The following is a 25,466-nucleotide window of genomic DNA, read 5'->3' on the forward strand; positions in this document are numbered from 1 at the left end:
CGGCAAATTTTGAAAAAACGGATCTGTCGCAAATTGTGAAAAACTGATGCGACGGATCAATTTTTTTGCCAGATCCGACTAGCTGATCCAGGGAGAAATCCAACTAGATGATCTGGAGAGAGAAAGAGACCCCCAGAATGGAAAATGCCACTACGGGGCTCAATTTAAAAAAAACGGAATCTGTCACGGGATTCAGTCATTTGACAGATCCGGCACCATAGGCTTCCATTATAGCAAACGCTGTTCGCCGCCAGATCCGTTGCTGTCCGTTTTTTCGACGGCTACAAAAAACGTTACTATGTCCGTTTTCTCCGGCCGCCAGAAAACAAGTTTTCAACAGATCCGACAAAAAACGGATGAAAAGTGAGGCAATCCAGCGCTAATACAAGTCTATGAGAAAAAACGGATCCGGCGGCAACTTTTGTCGTATCCGTTTTTTCAAAATTCGCCAAATTAAGCCTGATGGCAAAAACCTGATGTGTGAAAGCAGCATTAAAGGTCCAGACATTGATAAGATAGTTACCTCTCATATGTTGCACATGCAAGATAACTAATTTCCATAGAAAAAAACGGATCATAGATAGATAGAGAGATAGACACAGTGTAAAAGAACAGGTGACAAAATCCTGGACAGGAGATATGTGTCATGGTGATGTGAAACCTGAAGAGCAGGATTCAGCACAGTTAGGGTACTGTCACACATTGGCACTTTGATCGCTACGACGGTACGATCCGTGACGTTCCAGCGATATCCATACGATATCGATGTGTCTGACACGCAGCAGCGATCAGGGATCCTGCTGAGAATCGTACGTCGTAGCAGATCGTTTGGAACTTTCTTTCGTCGCTGGATCTCCCGCTGTCATCGCTGGATCAGTGTGTGTGACACCGATCCAGCGATGCGTTCGCTTGTAACCAGGGTAAACATCGGGTTACTAAGCGCAGGGCCGTGCTTAGTAACCCGATGTTTACCGTGGTTACCAGCGTAAAAGTAAAAAAAAAAAAACAGTACATACTCACATTCCGGTGTCTGTCCCCCGGCGTTCTGCGTCTCTGCACTGTGAGCGCCGGCCGGCCGGAAAGCGAGTACAGCGGTGACGTCACCGCTGTGCTTTCCGGCTGGCGCAGACACAGTGGAGAGAAGCAGAACGCCGGGGGACAGACACCGGAATGTAAGTATGTACGTTTTTTTTTTTTTTACATTTTACACTGGTAACCACGGTAAACATCGGGTTACTAAGTGCGGCCCTGCGCTTAGTAACCCGATGTTTACCCTGGTTACCCGGGGACTTCGGCATCGTTGGTCGCTGGAGAGCTGTCTGTGTGACAGCTCCCCAGCGACCACACAACCACTTACCAACGATCACGGCCAGGTCGTATCGCTGGTCGTGATCGTTGGTAAATCGTTTTGTGTGCTGAAAGGGTTTTTCAATAGGGCAGCATGGGTCCAGATATTTAGGAGCAGTCAGAGGAGATGGGTGGGACTGGTTGCTCCCATGTCTCCACCCCGGGATCTGAACAGCCTATTTAAGGTGGTTCAGCTGCTTCATTCCTTGTCTGGAAGTAGAGGTGGAACGGCCTCTTGTGTTGACGTTCTCTGAAACCAGAGTCTAAAGAAGTGTGGACACTAATCTGGATAGGTGAGCCCACCCTGTTACATACTGACATATGAACTATTTATTTTATGTTATCCCTTTGTACCCAGAAGAGGCTGTTTTGTTTTGAAACCACTGGAGGTTTTATGAAATCAGTAAAACTTTACGTGTTTGGACTAAACAGCATTGCCTGTGAGAAAGCTACCAGTGGCCTAATAGCAGGGTAAACCCTAAAATAGATAGACGATAGATGAGATAAAATCTAATCTGCAGACAGCCTTTCTTGGAGCATTGCCTGTAAGAAACCATTTTCTGCAGGTCTCTTTAAGGAAAAAGTTACATTAACAGCGTCCTACTTAACCAGCGATACTTTGCTCTACACTCATGAGGGGCAAACATCCTGAAACCGGCTTCCTGTAGATGAGCTGCAAAACTCATGACTAGGGTTGAGCGAAACGGGTCGTTCATTTTCATAAGTCGCCGACTTTTGGCAAAGTCGGCGTCTCATGAAACCCGATCCGATCCCAGTGTGGGTCGGCCACGTGGAACGCGAACTTGGCGCCAAAGTCGCGTTTCGAATGACGCCTTCCCCGCCATTTTTTTGAGCCAATTAATTGTGGGCAGCGTGATGACATAGGTTCCGGCTCCTGCGGCATCATAGTGCTATGTTACGTTTTCGGACGTAGTAAGAGAGAGAGAGAGAGAGAGAGAGAGAGAGAGAGAGAGAGAGAGAGAGAGAGAGAGAGAGAGAGAGAGAGAGAGAGAGAGAGAGAGAGAGAGAGAGAGAGAGAGAGAGAGAGAGAGAGAGAGAGAGAGAGAGAGAGAGAGAGAGAGAGAGAGAGAGAGAGAGAGAGAGAGAGAGAGAGAATCAAGAATAGACTATTGTGCATCATATTTTTTATTATGATTCCATGTAAGCCATGTAAATGGTACTTTAAATGGGTTCTGTCATGAAAAAAAAGTACATTTTAATCAATCCATCTTGCAATAAAAATAATTTCCACAATTGGATGTTTGGCTTTTTTTAAATGTTCCTGTGCTGAGATATGCCCTCCCTATGTACTATGCAATTGCTGTGTGTGACCACGCAGGAACATGATCGGCGTTTGCCACTGCTCCTGGCCAGGAAAGGAAACAAATGGGATAGAATCTGGCTGGTTCTTTCTGTGAGTTAAAACATTTCCCTTTCTGTTACAGGATTGAATGTTTCTGCCATGTCTCCAGCCCTCTGAGCTCATTATAAGTAATTATATTATGATGAGTTCAAGGGACTGAAGAAACAGCAGTATCACTTTGTCTTGTATAAAAATAGGTAGGGTATTGTGCTTCACAGAAAGAATCAGCTGCAAGCCACTGCTTTCTGTGAAGCAAAAACATCATCCTGCCAGTTTTACTACAGGAGTGAGTGTTTCTGCCATGTCATCAGTTCCCTGAGCAAATCCTAAATAAAGTCAGTGAGGTAGAAGCTCCAATTTCATCTGAGCTCATATGTCACTGACTTGATTTATGGCAAACTGAGAGTGCTGGAAATAATTGCTGTTAAATGTTTTACCTCATCAAACTGTGATCTAATGCTGTCCCTTTTGTATACTGTTTTGATTCCGCCCATCGCCAGAAATTGTGGTAGGTGCCAACCATGTTCCTGTACAGTAAGACAGCCATTATACAGTACACAACAGGGGCACATTTATAAGATTATCTCAGCACAGGATGAATCTTATTTTTTCTTCTAAGATCTATTGATTAAAATGTTGATAGATCGTGGGACAAATACTAAAACAGATGGAGCAGGAATGAAGCATCTCAAATTCATTGGATGCACTACCAACATGGAACCACGACTGATTTGGATCCTTTATCACATTGAACCTGAAACTTGACTGATTCAATAGACTTATAAAAACATAAACACCATATAACTTCACTATGTTGGAAGCCTCAACCTTCCCATGCAGAATTGCTATTCTGCATGAAAAACCTTACTTACCTCAGGGTCTTTCTCCAATTCGAGTCCAGCTTCAATGAGGTTATGTTCAAATTCCTCTCGTTGACATTTTTTCTCTTCCTCAAGGGCATCGTGGTGGCTCATCTCCACCACAACCACTTCATGTGGATTGCAGGAAGAGTTTCCATTTTGAGAATGTTGGTGATCATGGTTCTGTGGCTTCTGTTGATTGTGGTCTTGCCCTTTTTGTTGCGGATTTTGTAATTCTCCTGGAAGAGGCTGTTCGGGGGGTGTTTTCCCATTTTCTTCTGGGGTCACCGAATTCCCGTTGGAAACAATAACAGCTGGAGGTCTGTGATTTGTGGGGGAACCATTGTGGTGAGTAGTACGGTGCCTGTAATGATAGGCAAGGACGTAGTCCACTTTTCTTTTACCATCCCCAAAATGCTGACCACTCTGTTTAATGGGCTGGTTTCCATCCACATAATTGTTAACAACCTGGGTGAGAAGGAATAAGAAGTAATGAGTAAATCCCAGTGGGACAAAATTACACAAACAGAAAAGTGATCCAGAATATTACCTGGGTGACAAAGTAGAAACCAATAAACAAACAGGGCCCAAACCAGTCTACATTCTTCGCATTATGGCAAGAAGCCAAAGAAGAATTTGCCCCATTGAGATAAAGATGTGAAAACATCAAGGCGAAGACATAAGAATGGGACATCAATAATCTAACTTACCACTCCTCAAGTGATCTGTAAAAACACAAGCTAGATTTAGATTACAAGATGGAGGAAAAAGGTGTTTGCACAGAGGTCACCATTGATTTTGGGCTTCCACCAATCGACCACAGCTGAAAATGATGAAACATGTTTAGGATTACATAGACCTCTTTGAATATGGTGTGATATCTCCTAAGGGGAAGATGACTGCTGACTTGAACAACATTTTTTTAGTCCATTTTATAAGGATGTTTTTTAATGTGTACAGTAAGGAAATTATGGAAAAGGTACTGTTGTTTAGATGCTGAATAGAAGTATTATTTATGCATTCTATAGAACCACTAGTGCATAGTTTTATGGAAATGTTATAACTTGTAGTAAATCCAACAAAAGCCAGTTAGATCTTGAAAAAATGAGCCACGCAGAAAAAAATTGAACAAAAAAAACTTTCTAAAAAAAAGTCTAATCAAACACATGAATGTTTTGCCCATTGTATAGTCATACATAGGGCTCTGCTTCACCAAACGACCTCTACAGACATAGATCTGGCAAATCCTTGATTTCTGATACCTAACATGCGATACGCAATGTATTAAAAGCATCAGCATAATTCTCAGACATATGATGTCAATCCCCTGTCCGTGTGCCCAATTATTAACTCTTAACACTTGGATATACTAGTATGAACATGTGCCAAAGATCAACTCAGATCAATGTGCTGAGGATTTTCAGGTTGCATGGACATCTGCCTGGATCTACAGACTTCTTAATCCCAAAATACAGAAAAAGTCCAGCAATACAGAGGTAATCCCATAAGACTTGACATTTATTCCATCATGGATGAACTACAGGAGCCCATGAGGTGGCCTACATGTTGGCTAGGTTATGTCTTGTTCATGGTCAACACCATGTTTCTGTCCTCCTTCCGACCCTGTTCATGGACTTCTGTATTTTTTAGACCTTAATTTAACCATGATGGAAGAAAAATGAAAGCGAATCTGTCAGCATTGCAAGTCTTTAAACCAAACACTATCGTCATGTATATAAAGTCCATGTGATGTTGATGATATCAATACCTTTGTTTTATAAGTCCATACCTCAATTTTTCAGAAATCCATTGGCAAATATTTATGAAAATGAGCCGCAAGCGCAAGGGTTTTGGCCCCGCGGTTACAGCTCTTCAGCCCCACTCATAGTTCCACCAACTGCCTCATGTCAGTGATTGACCTGTGACCTGCTCCTCTTCCCGAGTGCATGAGCACTAACATCTTGATGACATGGCAAGAGCCAGAATATCAATCTGCACATGTGCCGAAATCTCGTACAGAGTAGCAGGTCATAGAGAAGTGAGTGACATGTCAGTCATTGACAGGAGGCCGGTCGCGGTCCGGCAAGGATGGAAAGAGGCCAAATAGCTGTAAGTGCATGGTCAAGTACCATGAACTTGTGTCTCATTTGTATGAAAAATTATTATAAAACCAAGACGTGGACGCATAGAACTAAGGTCCAACATTACTTGGACTTTACATAGATGGCCTTAGTTTGGGGTCTAAAAACCTGCTGACAGGTTCTCTTTAAGTTTTATGGGATTATTTCTGTGTTGCTCGACTTTTTCTATGCTTGGACTTGATTCTACTTCTACTAGTTTAATACAACATGAATAGTTTAGTTTTTTCCTGGTTCATTTACGCCTCAACCTTCCCCCCATACAGGATCCAGCCAATAGGTTTAGATTCAAACAGATTAATGAGGTCGTCAGGAAACTATTTTCATTATGATCCTGGGACAGTAGGCCAGGAGAACATTTGTTCACTTGCTCAAGTCCTAAAATCTCCTAATTGTAGGATCTTAGTAACGTAATATCATATTTAAAGCCAAATTTCCATTTTAAGCCTAGCTTTTACGACTTAGACAAGTACCCATATGCTTTATTCTGGTATATGGATGGAATATAGGGTAATCCCCAACTCTGGACTCTATTTTGTCGCATGAAGAGGCACTACACAATGCAAGTCTCACGCCACTTTATTTTAATTGGCAGTATATAATGTGCTTCACACTCCTGGGTGCCATCATAGGATCCCTCACGATCAGCTCAATGCCAAGAGACCTGTTCTGTGCTACGCACTTTTCCAGAATGGAGTAACTCTGTAAATTCTAAACGATTTTTAGTCAAGTTTTTAGTTATTATGAAATATCAGAAGTTACAATGATTTTTGATTATATATTCATATGTAAATGACTGCAGGAATTCAACAGATTTTAATTTATTATTAAGTTTTGGAAGTTTTTAGGAAAACATTTGATTACTATTATTTGAATTTCTGAACAACCATATTCACAAATTAAATAAATACATACCAAATGCAAAATTAACCAAATAAGAAAAAAAACGCATTAAATATTTTAAAAAAATTATTTTTTTAATTAAATAATAATAATTATTATTATTTTTATTATTTTTAAAAGGAAATTAATTTAGAATCTTTTTAGGAAGGAATATTAATTTAACATGTTAGAAATAAAAAAGTAAATTTTTGTTTTACATATATTGAACACCAAGCTACATTTTGATTTCTTCAATGTTACATTTCGTACATCTACCATGTTTTTCTATCTATTCAAAGACTTTTGAAGGCAGGTGGTGGTATCACGGTAGCCTAATTGAAGGTGTAGTCTGACACCTGATGAAAGCTAAAGCCATCTACTATAATTTTCTCTACGCCATGGAACTTGTGCCTTATAATTATGTGTTATTCTCCGTGATAATCCGCCCATTGTTTATAACACCCATTCAATGGTGAATTTTTGATGTCTCTAATTTCCGGTACCTTCCTTGGAGTTAAGCTATAATTTTGGGTGTGTGACGATGAACTTAGTGGGTAGATATCCCTGTGTGTAGAGAATCTCTTGACCCTTTGTACACTTACTGGAAGTCCTTGAAGGCTTTCTGAGTCCATATTTGAAACCGAATGCAAAAATATCCCCTCCTTAGGAGAGAGTCATCGAAACGCCTCAACCGGGAACTCAGCGTATGTCATCCTCTTGGTTTTGAAAGATGCAGAAGCCATGAAACACAATCCATTGTGAGATGAAACAGGATCTACAGAGTTTCAGCTTGCTTTGGGACGTGGTGACAGTCAATGGCCGGGCTGTAGGACATAGGATGTGTCGTGTAACTGATCACCGGTGGGTCCTTTCTTCTCTGCTGGTTCAGTTATAAATCTGGGCACTGTTTTCTCTCATTGCCTTGGCACCTAATCTTCCCAGTAAAAGATGTCTCCATAGAGACACTGAGAACATGAAGCAGTTCTGCTCCCAGGTGTACACGGGAGGGGGAAGAAAAGACTCTTACCTTGAAAGTAATTATTATTATGCCGGAGAAAGGAGAGAGTCTCAACATCCACCTGACACTTTGGGTTCTAGACCTCTAAAAACAATACAATAGACTCACAACAACAGGTCCACTTCACAGATGGACTCTAAACCCTACTGAGCCTAGAATTGTCGTCCATGACATAATAGGGTGAATACGTAGAAAACAGATTTGATCGAAGGAATATTTGTTTGTGTAACTACTAGTGTAGCAAAGCTGAATCTGTCATCTGTAGACATCTCCTTTTTCACATCTATCTGTCAAGGGGCGCAACGATCACTGTCACTGAGGATGCGACCGGGCGCATGCGAGAGGGTAGCCAGCCAATACCAATACCTACTTCAACTGGATGTGCGTCCCTGCACTGCAATAAATGCCCCTGGCCAATCAGAGACCAGCAGCTAACGTCAACGTGCCAATCACAGGCAATGTCTTTATATGATTTAGAATGCTACAAGGGCCAATAAATCTGACCAACATGTAGGCGGAGGCACAGGTCCAAATTTTGCCTATCAGGATGGGGACATTTTTATTGTAAGGGGCCAATGACGGGGGACATATATTTCTTATTTATCTGTCTAGCTCTTATCTATCTATCTGTAATACATTTCTGTTTTGGCATTTATCTCTGCTTATACTGCTTATAGGGAACCTGACAGCTGAGTCATGCTGCCAAAATAATGAGCAGCAATAACCAGAGTCTGGTTCTCATATTGCATTGATTATCAGGGTATGTGTATCCATAGGGAGAAACCTGTCAGTAAAAGAGATTGAAGCAGGGAGAAGTCGCTGGGGACCTGCCTTGGATCAATTGTCCAGGGAACATTTTCCTTGGCTGTTTTTTTTTACAGTATGTCTTCTCTAGAATAGCACATCATTTCAAAGTAAAACATACCTGACTGCAATAATGGACCCAGACTCTAATTTATGCTGCCAGTGGTTTGGACAGCATGAACCAGATGTCAGGTTTCCCTTTAGGTTGCGTTCACACATCAGGTTTTTGCCATCAGGTTTAATCCGGCAAATTTTGAAAAAACGGATCTGTCGCAAATTGTGAAAAACTGATGCGACGGATCAATTTTTTTGCCAGATCCGACTAGCTGATCCAGGGAGAAATCCAACTAGATGATCTGGAGAGAGAAAGAGACCCCCAGAATGGAAAATGCCACTACGGGGCTCAATTTAAAAAAAAACGGAATCTGTCACGGGATTCAGTCATTTGACAGATCCGGCACCATAGGCTTCCATTATAGCAAACGCTGTTCGCCGCCAGATCCGTTGCTGTCCGTTTTTTCGACGGCTACAAAAAACGTTACTATGTCCGTTTTCTCCGGCCGCCAGAAAACAAGTTTTCAACAGATCCGACAAAAAACGGATGAAAAGTGAGGCAATCCAGCGCTAATACAAGTCTATGAGAAAAAACGGATCCGGCGGCAACTTTTGTCGTATCCGTTTTTTCAAAATTCGCCAAATTAAGCCTGATGGCAAAAACCTGATGTGTGAAAGCAGCATTAAAGGTCCAGACATTGATAAGATAGTTACCTCTCATATGTTGCACATGCAAGATAACTAATTTCCATAGAAAAAAACGGATCATAGATAGATAGAGAGATAGACACAGTGTAAAAGAACAGGTGACAAAATCCTGGACAGGAGATATGTGTCATGGTGATGTGAAACCTGAAGAGCAGGATTCAGCACAGTTAGGGTACTGTCACACATTGGCACTTTGATCGCTACGACGGTACGATCCGTGACGTTCCAGCGATATCCATACGATATCGATGTGTCTGACACGCAGCAGCGATCAGGGATCCTGCTGAGAATCGTACGTCGTAGCAGATCGTTTGGAACTTTCTTTCGTCGCTGGATCTCCCGCTGTCATCGCTGGATCAGTGTGTGTGACACCGATCCAGCGATGCGTTCGCTTGTAACCAGGGTAAACATCGGGTTACTAAGCGCAGGGCCGTGCTTAGTAACCCGATGTTTACCGTGGTTACCAGCGTAAAAGTAAAAAAAAAAAAACAGTACATACTCACATTCCGGTGTCTGTCCCCCGGCGTTCTGCGTCTCTGCACTGTGAGCGCCTGCCGGCCGGAAAGCGAGTACAGCGGTGACGTCACCGCTGTGCTTTCCGGCTGGCGCAGACACAGTGGAGAGAAGCAGAACGCCGGGGGACAGACACCGGAATGTAAGTATGTACGTTTTTTTTTTTTTTACATTTTACACTGGTAACCACGGTAAACATCGGGTTACTAAGTGCGGCCCTGCGCTTAGTAACCCGATGTTTACCCTGGTTACCCGGGGACTTCGGCATCGTTGGTCGCTGGAGAGCTGTCTGTGTGACAGCTCCCCAGCGACCACACAACCACTTACCAACGATCACGGCCAGGTCGTATCGCTGGTCGTGATCGTTGGTAAATCGTTTTGTGTGCTGAAAGGGTTTTTCAATAGGGCAGCATGGGTCCAGATATTTAGGAGCAGTCAGAGGAGATGGGTGGGACTGGTTGCTCCCATGTCTCCACCCCGGGATCTGAACAGCCTATTTAAGGTGGTTCAGCTGCTTCATTCCTTGTCTGGAAGTAGAGGTGGAACGGCCTCTTGTGTTGACGTTCTCTGAAACCAGAGTCTAAAGAAGTGTGGACACTAATCTGGATAGGTGAGCCCACCCTGTTACATACTGACATATGAACTATTTATTTTATGTTATCCCTTTGTACCCAGAAGAGGCTGTTTTGTTTTGAAACCACTGGAGGTTTTATGAAATCAGTAAAACTTTACGTGTTTGGACTAAACAGCATTGCCTGTGAGAAAGCTACCAGTGGCCTAATAGCAGGGTAAACCCTAAAATAGATAGACGATAGATGAGATAAAATCTAATCTGCAGACAGCCTTTCTTGGAGCATTGCCTGTAAGAAACCATTTTCTGCAGGTCTCTTTAAGGAAAAAGTTACATTAACAGCGTCCTACTTAACCAGCGATACTTTGCTCTACACTCATGAGGGGCAAACATCCTGAAACCGGCTTCCTGTAGATGAGCTGCAAAACTCATGACTAGGGTTGAGCGAAACGGGTCGTTCATTTTCATAAGTCGCCGACTTTTGGCAAAGTCGGCGTCTCATGAAACCCGATCCGATCCCAGTGTGGGTCGGCCACGTGGAACGCGAACTTGGCGCCAAAGTCGCGTTTCGAATGACGCCTTCCCCGCCATTTTTTTGAGCCAATTAATTGTGGGCAGCGTGATGACATAGGTTCCGGCTCCTGCGGCATCATAGTGCTATGTTACGTTTTCGGAGAGAGAGAGAGAGAGAGAGAGAGAGAGAGAGAGAGAGAGAGAGAGAGAGAGAGAGAGAGAGAGAGAGAGAGAGAGAGAGAGAGAGAGAGAGAGAGAGAGAGAGAGAGAGAGAGAGAGAGAGAGAGAGAGAGAGAGAGAGAGAGAGAGAGAGAGAGAGAGAGAGAGAGAGAGAGAGAGAGAGAGAGAGAGAGAGAGAGAGAGAGAGAGAGAGAGAGAGAGAGAATAAAAAAAATAAAATAATTTCATTGACATACATTGGGTTTCGTGTTCCGGGTCCGGAACCCGACTTTACAGTAGAATCGGCCGATTCCATACGATCCGACATCCGAGAAGGTCGGGTTTCACAAAACCCACCTCGATCCTAAAAAAGCTAAGGTCGCTCAACCCTACTCATGACTATCAATGACTATTACTCTGAGGCAGTGCTAACCCAAACTTTCCATTTCCATTCTAATTCAGTAACCTCCTCCCCAAAGTGCATCTTTTTTCCGAAGTCTATTTTGTTTTCTTGTCTTTTTATCATTGATTTCCTTTCTTTGTCTGCACATATAGAGGTGCTAAATCTATCACTGGAGTCACAGCATCAGATTAATTATTACTACTACTTAGTACTTACTGAGCTATTATGGATGTCCACGCAGGATGGTTCAAAAGCACCATTGATGTTTCCTTGCTGGGGGTATGTGGTAGGCTGATACTGGGTGACTGTCAGGCATTTGTATTTCTGGGCGCGGTTCGGACTCCCTGTTACGGTTCTTTCTTGCTGTCTATTGCTCAGTTGATTTACAGATAGAGGAATATCTGATAAAGAAAAATACTGAGTTAGTCTGCAGCCAACTATTACTCTACATATACTGTTCATATTAGATAGATAGCAGATAGAAGAAAGAAAGAGAGAGAGAGAAAAGAAAGAAAGAGAGAGAAAGAAAGAAAAAAGAAAGGAATGAAGAAAGAAAGAAATGGGAATGATTACAAATAGATGATTATGTAGATAGCTGTAGATAGATAGATAATAGATATACAAAAAACCAACCAGCATCTCCTAAATGTGAATAGGTGCAAGCTGTAGTGACTGTAAAATATAGTATGTATAAAAAAGCACAGCAGCACTCTGTGAATGCCAAATTTATATAGTGTCAATGGAAATATCGACTTCCAACAGCATTGTCCCTCAGCAAGATGTACGTACAAAAGAAGCAAAGGTTCTTAGCACATAAAGTGGCCAATTCATGTGTGCCCATCAACCATGGCAAGGTGTCACTTCTCTGATGGGTCCTATCATAACCCTTTCCTATCCTACTATACATGCCACTTTCGGGCTAAAAAGCATACAATAATGGACAAACATGTCTCTCCTGGGCTGCATGCCTAAAAGTGGCATGTACAGTATGATTATTATTATTATTTATTTATATAGCACCATTAATTCCATGATGCAGTACATGAGAAAGGGTTACATACAGAGTTATAGATATCGTTTACAGTAAACAAATTTACAGTGACAGACAGGTATAGAGAGGAGAGGACCCTGTCCTTGCGGACTTACATTCTATGGGATAGTGGGGAAGAGACAGAAGGTCAGAGGTGCAGCAGCTCTGGCAGTGGTGAGGCGGCTGCTCTGGCGATGGCGAGGCAGCAGAATGGTTATTGCAGGCTGTAGGCTTTCTTGAAGAGAAGGGTTTTCAGGTTCCGTCTGAAGGATCCGAGGGTGGTGGATAGTCGGATGTGTTGAAGTGTGGAATTCCAGAGGATGGGGGATATTCGGGAGAAATCTTGGAGGGGGTTGTGTGAGGAACGAATAAGTGTGGAGGAGAGTAGGAGGTCTTGGGAGGATCGAAGATTACGTGAGGGAAGATATTGGGAGATTAGTTCAGAGATATAGGGAGGGGACAGGTTGTGGATGGCTTTGTAGATCAGTGTTAGTAGTTTGAACTGGATTCGTTGGGGAATAGGGAGCCAGTGGAGGGATTTGCAGAGGGGGGAAGCAGGGGAGTAGCGAGGAGAGAGGTGGATTAGCCGGGCAGCAGAGTTGAGGACAGACTGGAGTGGTGCAAGAGAGTTAGCGGGAAGGCCACAGAGGAGGGTGTTGCAGTAATCGAGGTGGGAGATGATGAGGGCATGCACAAGAGTTTTAGTAGATTGAGGGCTGAGGAAGGGATTGATTCTGGCAATATTTTTGAGTTGGAGGCGACAGGAGGTAGCAACAGTTTGCAAGTATGGTTTGAATGACAAAGCAAAGTCGAGAGTTACTCCGAAGCAGGTGCGGGAGGGAGCGTGATACCATTTACCATAATAGATAGATCGAGTAGGGGAGATACGCGATATGGAGGAAAGATGATGAGTTCGGTTTTGTCTACATTGAGTTTTAGGAAGCGAGAGGTGAAGAAGGAGGATATGGCTGATAGACACTCCGGGAATCTAGACAGCAGAGAGGTGACATCTGGTCCAGAGAGGTAGATCTGAGTGTCATCAGCATACAGGTGGTACTGGAAGCCATGAGACTTTATGAGTTGTCCTAGGCCAAGGGTATAGATGGAAAAAAGTAGCGGCCCTAGGATAGAGCCTTGAAGGAGACCAACAGAGAGAGGGCAGCATGAGGAGGTGGTGTGGGAGTGGGAAACGCTAAATGTGCAGTCGAAAAGGTATGAGGCAATCCAGGATAGGGCGATGTCTTTGATGCCAAGGGAAGAAAGAATCAGTAGCAATGTAGCAGTAGGCAGTGGTCGACTATGTTGAAGGCAGAGGACAGGTCGAGAAGGAGGAGGATGGAGAACTGTCTGTTAGCTTTGGCTGTGAGTAAGTCATTAATAATTTTGGTCAGGGCAGTTTCAGTGGAGTGGTGGGGCGGAAGCCAGATTGGAGGTTGTCAAGGAGAGAGTTAGATGAGAGGTGGGAGGAAAGTTCGGCATAGACATGCTGCTCAAGAAGTTTTGAAGCAAACGGGAGCAGTGATATGGGGCGATAGCTAGGCATAGCAGTTGGGTCAAGGTTTGTTTTTTAGAGGATGGGTGTGATGGTGGCATGTTTGAAGGCAGAGGAGAAAGTACCAGAAGATAGCGATAGGTTGAAGAGATGGGTTAGGGCTGGAATGAGCATGTTAGTGAGGTTGGGGAGCAGGTGGGAAGGGATGGGGTCAAGTGCACAGAGGGTGAGGTGTGATTTGTAAAGGAGGTGAGTAAAGGTACCTTCACACTAAACGATATCGCTAGCGATCCGTGACGTTGCAGCGTCCTGGCTAGCGATATCGTTTAGTTTGACACGCAGCAGCGATCAGGATCCTGCTGTGATATCGCTGGTCGTTGAACAAAGTTCAGAACTTTATTTGGTCGTCAGACCGGCGTGTATCGTCGTGTTTGACACCAAAAGCAACAATACCAGCGATGTTTTACACTGGTAACCAGGGTAAACATCGGGTTACTAAGCGCAGGGCCGCGCTTAGTAACCCGATGTTTACCCTGGTTACCAGTATAAAATATAAAAAAACAAACAGTACATACTCACCTTCGCGTCCCCCGGCGTCCGCTTCCCACACTGACTGAGCGCCGAAAAGTGAAAGTGAAAGTACAGCACAGCGGTGACGTCACCGCTCTGCTGTTAGGGCCGGCGCTCACACAGTGCAGGAAGCGGACGCCGGGGGACGCGAATGTAAGTATGTAGTGTTTGTTTTTTTTACATTTTACGCTGGTAACCAGGGTAAACATCGGGTTACTAAGCGCGGCCCTGCGCTTAGTAACCCGATGTTTACCCTGGTTACCCGGGGACCTCAGCATCGTTGGTCGCTGGAGAGCGGTCTGTGTGACAGCTCTCCAGCGATCAAACAGCGACGCTGCAGCGATCGACATCGTTGTCGCTATCGCTGCAGCGTCGCTTAATGTGAAGGTACCTTAAGCTCTCCATCAGTGATGTTTTTGAAGTAGGTAGCAAAGTCCTCGGAAGAGATGAGGGGAGTTGAAGGTGGCATTGGTGGGCGGAGGAGAAAGTTAAATGGGCTGAACTTTTTTTTTGGGTTGTAGTAGGATAATGATGATACAATGTTTGTGAAATACGTCTGTTTAGCAGAGGTGAGGGCTAATATGAAGGCAAGTGTAGCTTGTTTGAAAGCAGTGAAGTCATCTCGCAGGTGTGTTTTCTTCCAACGCCGCTCCGCGACCCTGGATGCTTGTCAAAGTTTCGTGTCGAAGTAGGATAGGGAAGTGTTATTATAGGACCCATCAGAGAAGTGTCACCTTGCCATGGTTGATGGGCACACATAAAATGGCCAATTTATGAACCTTCGCTTTTTTTGTAAGTGACCTTCTCTTTTTAAGTACATCTGTTATGATAGGGCTAGCAGAACGCACCTAATGAAAGTATATATTTTATTAGGATAGATGCGTTCGCAGCCCGGGGTCCACCGTGCAGGAGAACCTGCTGCTAGTAAATAGCGGAACTAATGGCAGTGTTAGCTAACTCTGTTACTTCACAGAGCAGCCGTGAACACAAAGCGCTGCGCCCTGTTAGACTCCACAGAGGCACAGGTTAACTGTCTAAACTAGAGCAGTCAGTGGTCTTGCACGCACACGAAACTCCTCGCCAGTGGTGCCAGCATTCTAGGGGCTTATTTCGGCCAGGTTCCTGAACACACAAGCATACGAACTCCTCGCCGGAGGTGCCAGCATTCTAGGGGCTTATTTCAGCCGGGTCCCTGAACACACACATACAAGACCACACTGGCGCAAAGTACATAAATGAAAGCAATACTAGCGCAGTGCGGCCATGCGAGCCTTATATAGCTGCAGCAAGTAAAAGACCTTCCCAGAAGGACCAATGAGAGGCTGCCATACCTGAGCATGTGACCCTAAATCTCCACTGAGAGATCTTGCCCTGGGCATGCTCAGTGTGTGCCAAGCAGGACTTAGTCCTAGCACCTACAGGACCTTCCTGAAAGGACCAATGGACTTAGCTGCAGTATCTGACCATGTGACCCTCGATCTCCACTGAGAGATCTTACTCAGGGCATGCTCAGAACGAGAAAAGCAGGACTTAGTCCCAGAAGCGTCTGCTCGCCGCTGCCCAGCACTGACTTCAATGGCAAAAGCAGGAAAAGCAGCAGTAACTCTTTGTACAGAGTGGGACTGAGCAAGACGCTGGGACCGACGTCTCCGCTGAGCAGGCTCCACTGCGGCAGGAGAAGAATGGAAGACCGCAGCGGAGATGTCCCGAGATTCCCCCTGTGCAGAGGCGGGAACTCGACCCCTAACAACATCTTGCTGAGTGACAATGCAGTTGGAATTTGTTATTTCAATTGACACTATATGTCTTGGCATTCACAGAGTGCTGCTGCGCTTTTTTACACATATTTTGCAGTCACTACAGCTTGCACACACTTGGGAGCCGTTGGTCAGGTTTTTTTTTTTATAGCTAGTTTGGAGGGTGTAGCCCTCTCTCTCTGCCCTGACACTGCACTCCTCCCATTGACCTGCAGGTGTTCTCATCCAATTCTACGTGCCCATTCAAATTGTAGGCTTGCAGCCCAGGAGAGACATGTTTGTCCATTATTGTATGCTTTTTAGCCCGAAAGTGGCATGTACAGTAGGACAGGGAAGAGTTATGATAGGACCCATCAGAGAAGTGTCACCTTGCCTTGGTTGATGGGCACACATGAATTGGCCAATTTATGCGCTAAAAACCGTCGCTTTTTTTGTAAGTACATCTTGCTGAGGGATAGTGCGGTTGGAAGTTGCTATTTCGATTGACACTATATGTCTTGGCATTCACAGAGTGCTACTGTGCCGTTTTATGCATATAGATAATAGATAGATAATACATAGATAGATAATAGATAGATACAGTATATAGTTAGATAGATAATAGATAGATAGATAGATAGATAGATAGATAGATAGATAGATAGACAATTGATTTAATGAAGCTTTGATATCACATACATCCGGCCACTGCTGGACCTGCGCACAGCTAATCAGGTGCCAATTGTGGACCACCATTGATCGGACATTGGGAGCCTATCTTAGAGAGAAGCTGCACATGAGAACAAAGGATAGCTGTGCCTCATTATCCCGTTTAGTCATTTGCGAGCTCTAGATGTTGATGTTGTCTTCTACTTGTGTGTAGTCTCTTGTTATATTGGGCTTTACCTTGTATACAGACAAGTCAATTTAAGCCACGGCAATTTTCTCTACCATATAAACCTGATCTGTATACATTCTGCGGTCCCTAAGAACACGCTGTTTACATATATATTACATACAAAGATAAATTAGTTTTGTGTGCTCTCGGCATATGAAATGTAATATTACAATTGAGGTCATCATGGAAGGACTCAGTTATACAAATTACTTCTATTTGCTATTTACATGGGTTTTTTTTTAATTATTTTGATGCTAATTGAAAACTGGATTGCCGAATGTGTAATCAGGGGCTACCAAGACCACCGTAATACATCTAGTAGCTGCTATAGAGACCGGTAGCTTAGGGAACCCACCATTACTTCGAGAAGAAGTGGAAGAATTGAACATTGAGAATGTAGAAGAATGATCAAAATGTAGATGCAGAACATTGGGAGGCTATTGGGCCAAGAGTATGCGTGACCTAGAGGTAGACCATGGTGCCTTTGGCCATTGGGGATAAACTCAGATTGGTGCCATTTCCCTCTGTGCCATTGCAAAAAGAAGGCTCCAGAAGAACTGTCCTCTATGTGGTCTTGGACCATTGGTCACAGAGAGGGGGCAATGAAGGAGAGACAGACCCCAACCCCTTATTTATGCATATTACAGTATACTTTGACCTTCATGTTGATATCTTTTCACTACTACATTTGGGGAAATATCAAAAAGAAACAAGAAGTGATAGAGGGTGCCATAGAAGATAAGTCATAATTAAGGTTATTCTTCTCTAAATGACCACATTGAATACAAACTGCACAAATGAGACTCCATGAAGAATGAGGAAATCTTGAGAACTCAGGGACATCCTTCTGGTGAAACCAAAAAGCATGATATCATGATGTCTGTCCTACCAGAACACTAAAATTACTCAGAAAGAGAGGAGTTACCATTACCAAAAGTCTGAAGTGGGCCCCTGAGGAAGTAGTCAGTGAAGCCTCTTGTAATATAGCTGTTTATAGAATTATAGGCCATTGAAGGTTTATTGTTGTAGAGAAGGTGTAGTGATGTGGCTGAAACTGTTAACGAAAAAAACCCTGTTACATACGGACTCTTAAACCATACAAGAATTGTTCCATGTAGAGAAGTCATCAACTTGCCCCTATCTTGACCCCATTAGCCTGTCACTATAACATTGCCATCTTCTGCTCTTCTAATATCCTAACATATGAAACGTGAAGTTTTGTAGATTTTGCGTAAGGTATGACAGCTCCACTATAAGAAAAGCTCGTCCAGATTGGACAATTCTATAAATATTTGGACAAAGAGAAAAAGTTAATTTTCATGAATGCAATTATAGTGGTGGAAGATAAAGGCTTGTGAACTCATGCATGGTGTTGGGGTTTCTGCTCCCTGGTAGCAGCTTGGATACGCACAGGCACTGGGTGTTTATATCAAGAAAGAATAAAGTTTTCTGTCTTTCATAAACTTTACAGCTCCAAATTGAAAAAAGCCTTTCATCAGCATAAATGAATAAGAAACTGTCTTTTCTTCAGCACAAATTATTAAAAAGAATTTCTTTCTCTGGGTACGAAAATGGAAATCAAAGCGTTCTCACCACCTTGGCATTACAGACACTTCTCAGTCTCTAGCTTAGACTGTCCACCATTAACAGAATTTTTCTAGCTCTAACGCAGTAGAGTATGAGTATGGGAGCAACTTTTCCCAGCCCGGATCATTTGGTTGTTCCTAAATCCTGGACCCAAAATTTAGTCAAATAAGATCCCTCTCAGTAACCTAATGTTACTGATGCATGTTATTCCAGGACATCACCGAGGTCAACCACCTTGGTGACACATACCTGCCGTCCAGTCCCTTACCTCTTGTTTTCTCAAAATTGATATCGGGGTCTTTCATAGTAACCCTGGTGATAGATACTGTATATTTGAAGTCCATTTGTGGCTATTCCACATATTTCCTTACACAAGTTGACTGGGCAGAGGTATTTGTTGAGCTATCTACAGAATAAATAAGAAAAGACTGACTGGCACTTCCAAATCAGGAAACTGGTGTGAACAGATGCGAACTAAGAGTAGCCATCTCTATACATAACAACCAAAGTTGCACTCTGTAGTGCTGTATGGAATAAAGGAAATATGAATAGTGTTACTGCTCTAGATAATAAGAAAAAATGGAGATACGTAGCACATAATTTGGCCAATTCATGCATGCACAGAAGTCAATGACAAGGCAATCTCCGGTTTTGCGGGGAACCTATCAAGTGTAAACACCTCTAAAGGGCTAATGACTAAATTTATGGGTGGGATTCCGCTGTAATTAAAACCCCCACAAGTTGGAGGGTGGAGTGCTCGGTCAAGTAACAAAAGAATAACTGGCACTTCCAAATCAGGAAACTGGTGTGAACAAGTGCGAACTTAGAGTAGCCATCTTTATACATAATAATCAAATAAAGTTGCACTCTGTAGTGCTATAGCATGTGCATAGGAACGAGTGGTGGATACACACCAGACTGTGTGTCCAAGACACTTTACTAATTACATTGTGTATCTCTGATGAAGGTCCTTGCCTACCAAAACGTCAAATTGTACTGTGACACTGTAAATAAAATCACGTATGTCCATCTAACACCTGAGTGGCAAGTTTCTCTCCATTACTATTAGGTTTGGGATCCTACTTGTGCACCATATCTTGGAGTGCCGCTATCTTCTAACAACATCTGTATATAGGTGTGGCTCAAGTTCTATATATAGGTGTGGCTCAAAATCTGTATACACAGTGGTGTTAAAAAGTGTTTGCCCCCTTCCTGATATCCTATTCTTTTGCAGGGTTGTCACACTTAAATGTTTCAGATCACCAAACAAATGTAAATATTAGACAGAGATAATACAAGTGAACACAAAATGCAGTTTATAAATGAAGGTCTTTATTATTAAGGGAAAAAGAAATCCAAACCTATAGGGCACTGTGTGAAAAAGTGATTGCCCTCTAAACCTAATAACTGTTTGGGCCACCCATCTGCAATCAAGCATTTGCGAGAACTGGCAATGAGTCTTTTACAGGCTCTGGAGGAATTTTGGCCCACTCATCTTTGCAGAATTGTTGTAGTTCAGCCACATTGGAGTATGAACCACCTTTCTAAGGTCATGCTACAGCATCTCAATTGGATTAAGGTCATGACTTTGACTAGACCACTCCAAAGTTTTAATTTTGTTTTTCTTAAGCCATCCAGTGGTGGTCTTGCTGGCGTGTTTTGGATCATTGTCCTGCATCATAACCCAAGTGCTCTTCAGCTTGAGGTCACAAACAGATGGCCGGACATTCTCCTTCAGAACTTTTTAGTAGACAGCAGAATTCATGGTTCCATTTACCACAGCAAGTCTTCCAGGTCCTAAAGCAGCAAAACAACCCCAGACCATCACACTGCCACCACCATATTTTATTATTGGTATGATGTTCCTTTTCTGAAATACTGTGTTACTTCTATGCCAGATGTAATGGGACATATACCTTCCAAAAAGTTAAATTTTTGTCTCATCAGTCCAGAGTATTCTCCCAAAAGTCTTGGTGATCATCAAGATGTTTTCTGGCAAAACTGAAAAGAGTTTTTATGTTCTTATTGCTCAGCAGTGGTTTTCATCTTAGAGCTCTGCCACACAGGCCATTTTTGCTCAGTCTCTGTCTTATGGTGGAGCCATGAACACTGACTTTAACTGAGGCAAGTGAGGCCTGCAGTTCTTTGAATGTTGTTGTGGGGTCTTTTGTGACCTCTTCAATGAATTCTTGGGGTAATTTTGGTCTGCCAGCCACTCCTGAGAAGGTTCATTACCGTTCCAGGTTTTTGCCATTTGTGGATAATGGCTCTCACTGTGGTTCGCTGTAGTCCTAAAGCTTTAGAAATGGCTTTATAACCTTTTCCAGGCTGGTAGATCTCAACTACTTTGTTTCTCACTTGTTCCAGAATTTCTTTAGATCGCAGCACGATATCTAGCTTTTGAGGACCTTTTGGTTTACTACACTTTGTCAGGAAAGTCCTATCTAAGTAGTTTCTTGATTGAGAATTGGTGTGGCAGTAATTAGGCCTGAGTGTGGCTAGGTAATTTGAACTCAGCTTCGCAAAGATGTGATAAACCACAGTTAATTTATGTTTTGTTTTTTTTAAATTCGTTTATTTTCAAACGCAAATAAAGTATAACATACATGTTTGTCCTCATCATTAATCCGCATAGTTACATTTGCAAAGAAAGGTAAAGACAGCACATACATATGCCAATCATTTCACAGGAGGAAAACATATGTATATAATTATTAAAACAATCAAAACATAAAGTTATGAACATAAAACTTTAAAACTACAACTAAACTAAGCCTCTGAAACTATTAAGCCGCCATTTAACAATCGCTGAATATTATTTTTCCACTCCACTGTGCAGTACTTGCAGTACAAAGTCAGAGAAACCATGTTTGTGTCCATCAGTCACGTCACAGGGTGAGATGAGAGGTGTTCCATCTATCCCAGATTTTGTTGAACTTACCTGGGCAACCCCTGTTTTGATAAAGAGTGCGCTCATAGGGAACAACTGCATTCACCAACTCGACCCAGGACCTAATGGAAGGGGGTGAGTTCCCCATCCATCGCAGGGCTATCAACTTCCGTGCCAAAAAGAGAGTTTCACGTAGAAAAATCCCCACATAGTAGTCCCAAGTCTCCTCGTCCCACACCCCAAACAGGCAGACTAAAGGTTCAAGAGGAATCGGGATTGACAGTATGGAGGCCAATAATGATGTTACCTCCCTCCAATAATTAAGAATAATGGGACACTGCCATACCATATGTACAAAGTCAGCGTCTGGTGAGTGGCAACGCAAACACTCCGACGTCGAGTATCGACCCATACGAAAGAGTCTCAGTGGAGTCAAATATGACTGGTGAATTATATATAATTGGGTCATCCGATTATTGACCGACGGGGAGACTTTGAGAGGGGAATCTAAAATATCCTCCCATTCCTCACTCTGCACATTAGTGACAAGCCCCTCCCATTTGCTTTTCACTGAGTCTATGACAGAAGTCGCTCCCGTTGATAGCAGATATGTGTATAGGGACGAGATAAGGCCCTGAGGTCCCTGTGACTTAAGGATACCTATCAAGGGCAACAGTTAATTTATGTTTTATGGTGGAGAGCAATCACTTTTTCTAACGGGGCCCTGTAGGTTTGGATTTTTTTTCCCTTAATAATAAAGACCTTCATTTAAAAACTGCATTTTGTGTTTACTTGTGTTACCTTTATCTTTCAATTTTGCAAAATATGGAAAAAAATAAAAATTATAATTTCTTAATAATAATAATATGTTTTTCCTTTGAAGATTTTGTTATTACCATTTAACACTAGAAGCCCTGAGAAAGGGGTCATTTAACATTTCTACCATTGGAACCCTGTGGAGCTCGAAATTTGTGGGACTTCTAGTGTTAAAACACTAATATGTTATTTTTGTCATTTGTTCCACATGCTTATGCAAAGCATGTCTCCCACTCATACCTACAATATTTCTACATTCTCTTCATACACTGCTACAAAAAGGATTTTTACAGGAATTGAATTACATGTTGGTTAGAAATAATTAGAAATGAATTAGCACATAATGGGTTAACTAAACTATTACATAAAATGCTGGAAGCTAATTATTATCCTGGATTTTCTGAATACACTCCTTATAATTTAAAATTAATAAAATCTTAAGCTTTTTTTTGTAAAAGCTTAGTAATATCAACCATTAAAATTTCTTGGTATGTTTTAATATGATTATTAGTAGTAAGACATTTGAGTTCCGGCAGTACAACACAACCAATATCATTATCCTCTTCTATTGTAAGCACAGTTACAAATATCCAACCCTATTAATAATGGAAGAAAAAGCCTTTAGTTCACCACCTGCTAGAGAAAACATCTCGGTCTAAATCTATTTTATGTGAGTTTTTATGTTTTGTTCTACCAGTATAATAATGCATTAACCTCAATCAACAATAACATAATTTTAACATAATTAATATTCCTTTTTTTTGTTATATTTATTCTAAAACACAGTTGTTTGTTCTCAAATTCAAAACTATGAATTATTTTTTTAAATTCTAAAAAATGTTTTTTAGATTCTAAGAAAATATAAAAATTGCAATATATGTACTTTATAAACTTTCAGTAGATTAACCAAAGCAAAGACAGTATCGCGACTTAAAAAAAAAACACTAGATACATTTATAATGCTAAGCCATCATATTATAGATTCGCAAAACACATCTTGCCAAGTAAACTAGGAATCTTGTGTATACTCAGTGCACCTGCTACACACTCCCATGGAGAAATCATGCATTCAGTAGTCCCTCGCTATGGTTAATGATGGACTATGTCAAATTTACAAATTGTAAATGTTAAGAAAAATAGAAACAAAATCAGTAGTTTGGAGGGATAAGCTCACCGGTCAGTTGTGCAGCGGAAGAATCCATATTGCTCTGAGGGATTTGTCTGGTCAGAGTTGAGTCACCGGTAATAGGATGATGTGGCTCTGAAGCTACTGAGTACAATCTGCTTCTGCTTCTAACCCGTCTTAATTTGCCAATGGTACTGGCTGCTAATTTCATCCCAGCTTGAATCGACTTTAGGCGAACACCGAGTGGAACCAATTAGCCAGACGTTCTGCTAATGTAATCATCAGCCTGGAAGAACAATAGTCCAAAGGAAGAAAACATTTTTTTTTTCAAAAATACAAAACCCTAATAAAGTAAAGTCAAAAATTAACACAAAAACTAGCCAAACAATCGGAATTATGGCACCTAATAATTACAATGTTAGTAAAATTCTTTACAGAGTGGGCCACAAAGGTAAGATATTGTCTATCGGAAGTCAGTCATCAAAAAAAAAAGCTATTCCATTTGTATAAATACACAAAAGAGCTATAACGTAGAAAATACAGAAGACGGGAAATCCAGTAAGCGCGACACCCGGGTCTTGCTCTCTGTATGTTGTGATATTGTTGGAGCGAGAACAATACTCTTTGTGAAGGCAAAAAAAACCTCTTCTGCTATAGAGTATGAAGGGTTGAGCCTTTTATAGGACTTTTTTTTTTAATCTCAAGTTACACTTGGTATACGAAGATGCTGTCTTGCTTTAAATATTAAAGGGTTTGTCTTGTAATCACCTGCTCGTTTAGATATGAAGAGACCGTTCTATCTTTAAAGTAGGAAAATAGAATGGGATTTAAGTGATAATCTAATATCCAAATCTAAAATACTTACCTTAAAGTGAATGTCCATGGTCAAAAATTTTATACTGATTTATATCTATTTTTTACAGTTGTCATTACTAGAAATGAGCGAATTTGCTCGGGAGGAAACCTGGGTTACGCTGGCCGATCAGCTAACCCAACAAACAGGCTCTCCATGCATGTGTTATGACTGTGACACATCCACGACACATGCAGCTTATTGGCCAGCACGATCCAGGAAGCCGGGTTCCCTCTGCAGCTTATTCGGCAAGGGCTATCGCTTACCGAATAAGAGGGAAACCGATCAAATTCGCTCATCTCTTTGGTCATTACTCCATTTTTCTAATACAAAGCTTCTGGCATAAATTGCTTTGAAAAGTCTCAAAATGTTGGCGCAACTCGAAACTTTTTGGCGTTCTCACTCCAGTTTTTCCCAGCTCCACCAAAATGGGTGTGGTAGGGAGGCAGCAAAGGTGTAGAGTAAGTTTTGTAGCACCTCTTTATGAATCAGTAGAGCCTGACTCCACCACATCCCCTCATCCAGACCATCCGAAAATTGCCGGTCTTGATGATGAAGGCCGTAGAGTTTAATGATAAGATCTTGGCTGCATGGGTGTGGTCATCTCTAAGGTTGAGCCTAGGAGCTAATGTATAAACAGTATGCAGTAGACTCCTAAGCTCCCCCTAGTGGTGGATGCAGGCAGACAGACTCTTAAACTTAAATTCTTTACTATATGTCTATTCAGCGGAAAAGCTTTCATGGTCCTGATTCTTCAAGATCTGCATTGCACAGGCCGGTCTTGATGAGGAGGTGTGCTGAAATCAGACATTTCTCATTTATTAAGAGGTGCACAGACATTATATGTTACACATGCATTCACACACATCGGGACAGGAACACTGTTCGCCTGGACCACTGCTCGGTCACGACCACTCAGAATCTGTATATACAGTGGTGTGAAAAAGTGTTTGCCCCATCCTGATTTCCTATTCTTTTGCATGTTTTTGACACTTAAATGTTTAAGATCACAAAACAAATTTAAATATTAGACAAAGATAACAAAAGTAATCACAAAATGCAGTTTATAAATGAAGGTCTTTATTATTAAGGGAAAAAGAAATCCAAACCTACAGGATCCTGTGTGAAAAAGTGA

General features: G+C 42.1%; 1 protein-coding gene across 1 annotated transcript in view; it reads right to left on the minus strand.

Moving 5' to 3' along the window:
• The window catches only part of ANO2 (anoctamin 2), a 249,373-nt gene extending 225,684 nt beyond the window's left edge, over nt 1-23,689 (minus strand). Inside the window, exons 1-3 of the mRNA XM_077266525.1 lie at nt 23,527-23,689; nt 11,550-11,734; nt 3,583-4,038 (exon numbers count right to left, since the gene is read on the minus strand). Coding sequence (XP_077122640.1) covers nt 3,583-4,038; nt 11,550-11,734; nt 23,527-23,689 — 804 coding nt within the window. The remainder of the gene's footprint in view (nt 1-3,582; nt 4,039-11,549; nt 11,735-23,526) is intronic.
• Between the last annotated feature and the right edge of the window lie 1,777 nt (nt 23,690-25,466).

Source organism: Ranitomeya variabilis, chromosome 5 (genome assembly GCF_051348905.1).
Source record: "Ranitomeya variabilis isolate aRanVar5 chromosome 5, aRanVar5.hap1, whole genome shotgun sequence".
Lineage (NCBI taxonomy): Eukaryota > Metazoa > Chordata > Amphibia > Anura > Dendrobatidae > Ranitomeya > Ranitomeya variabilis.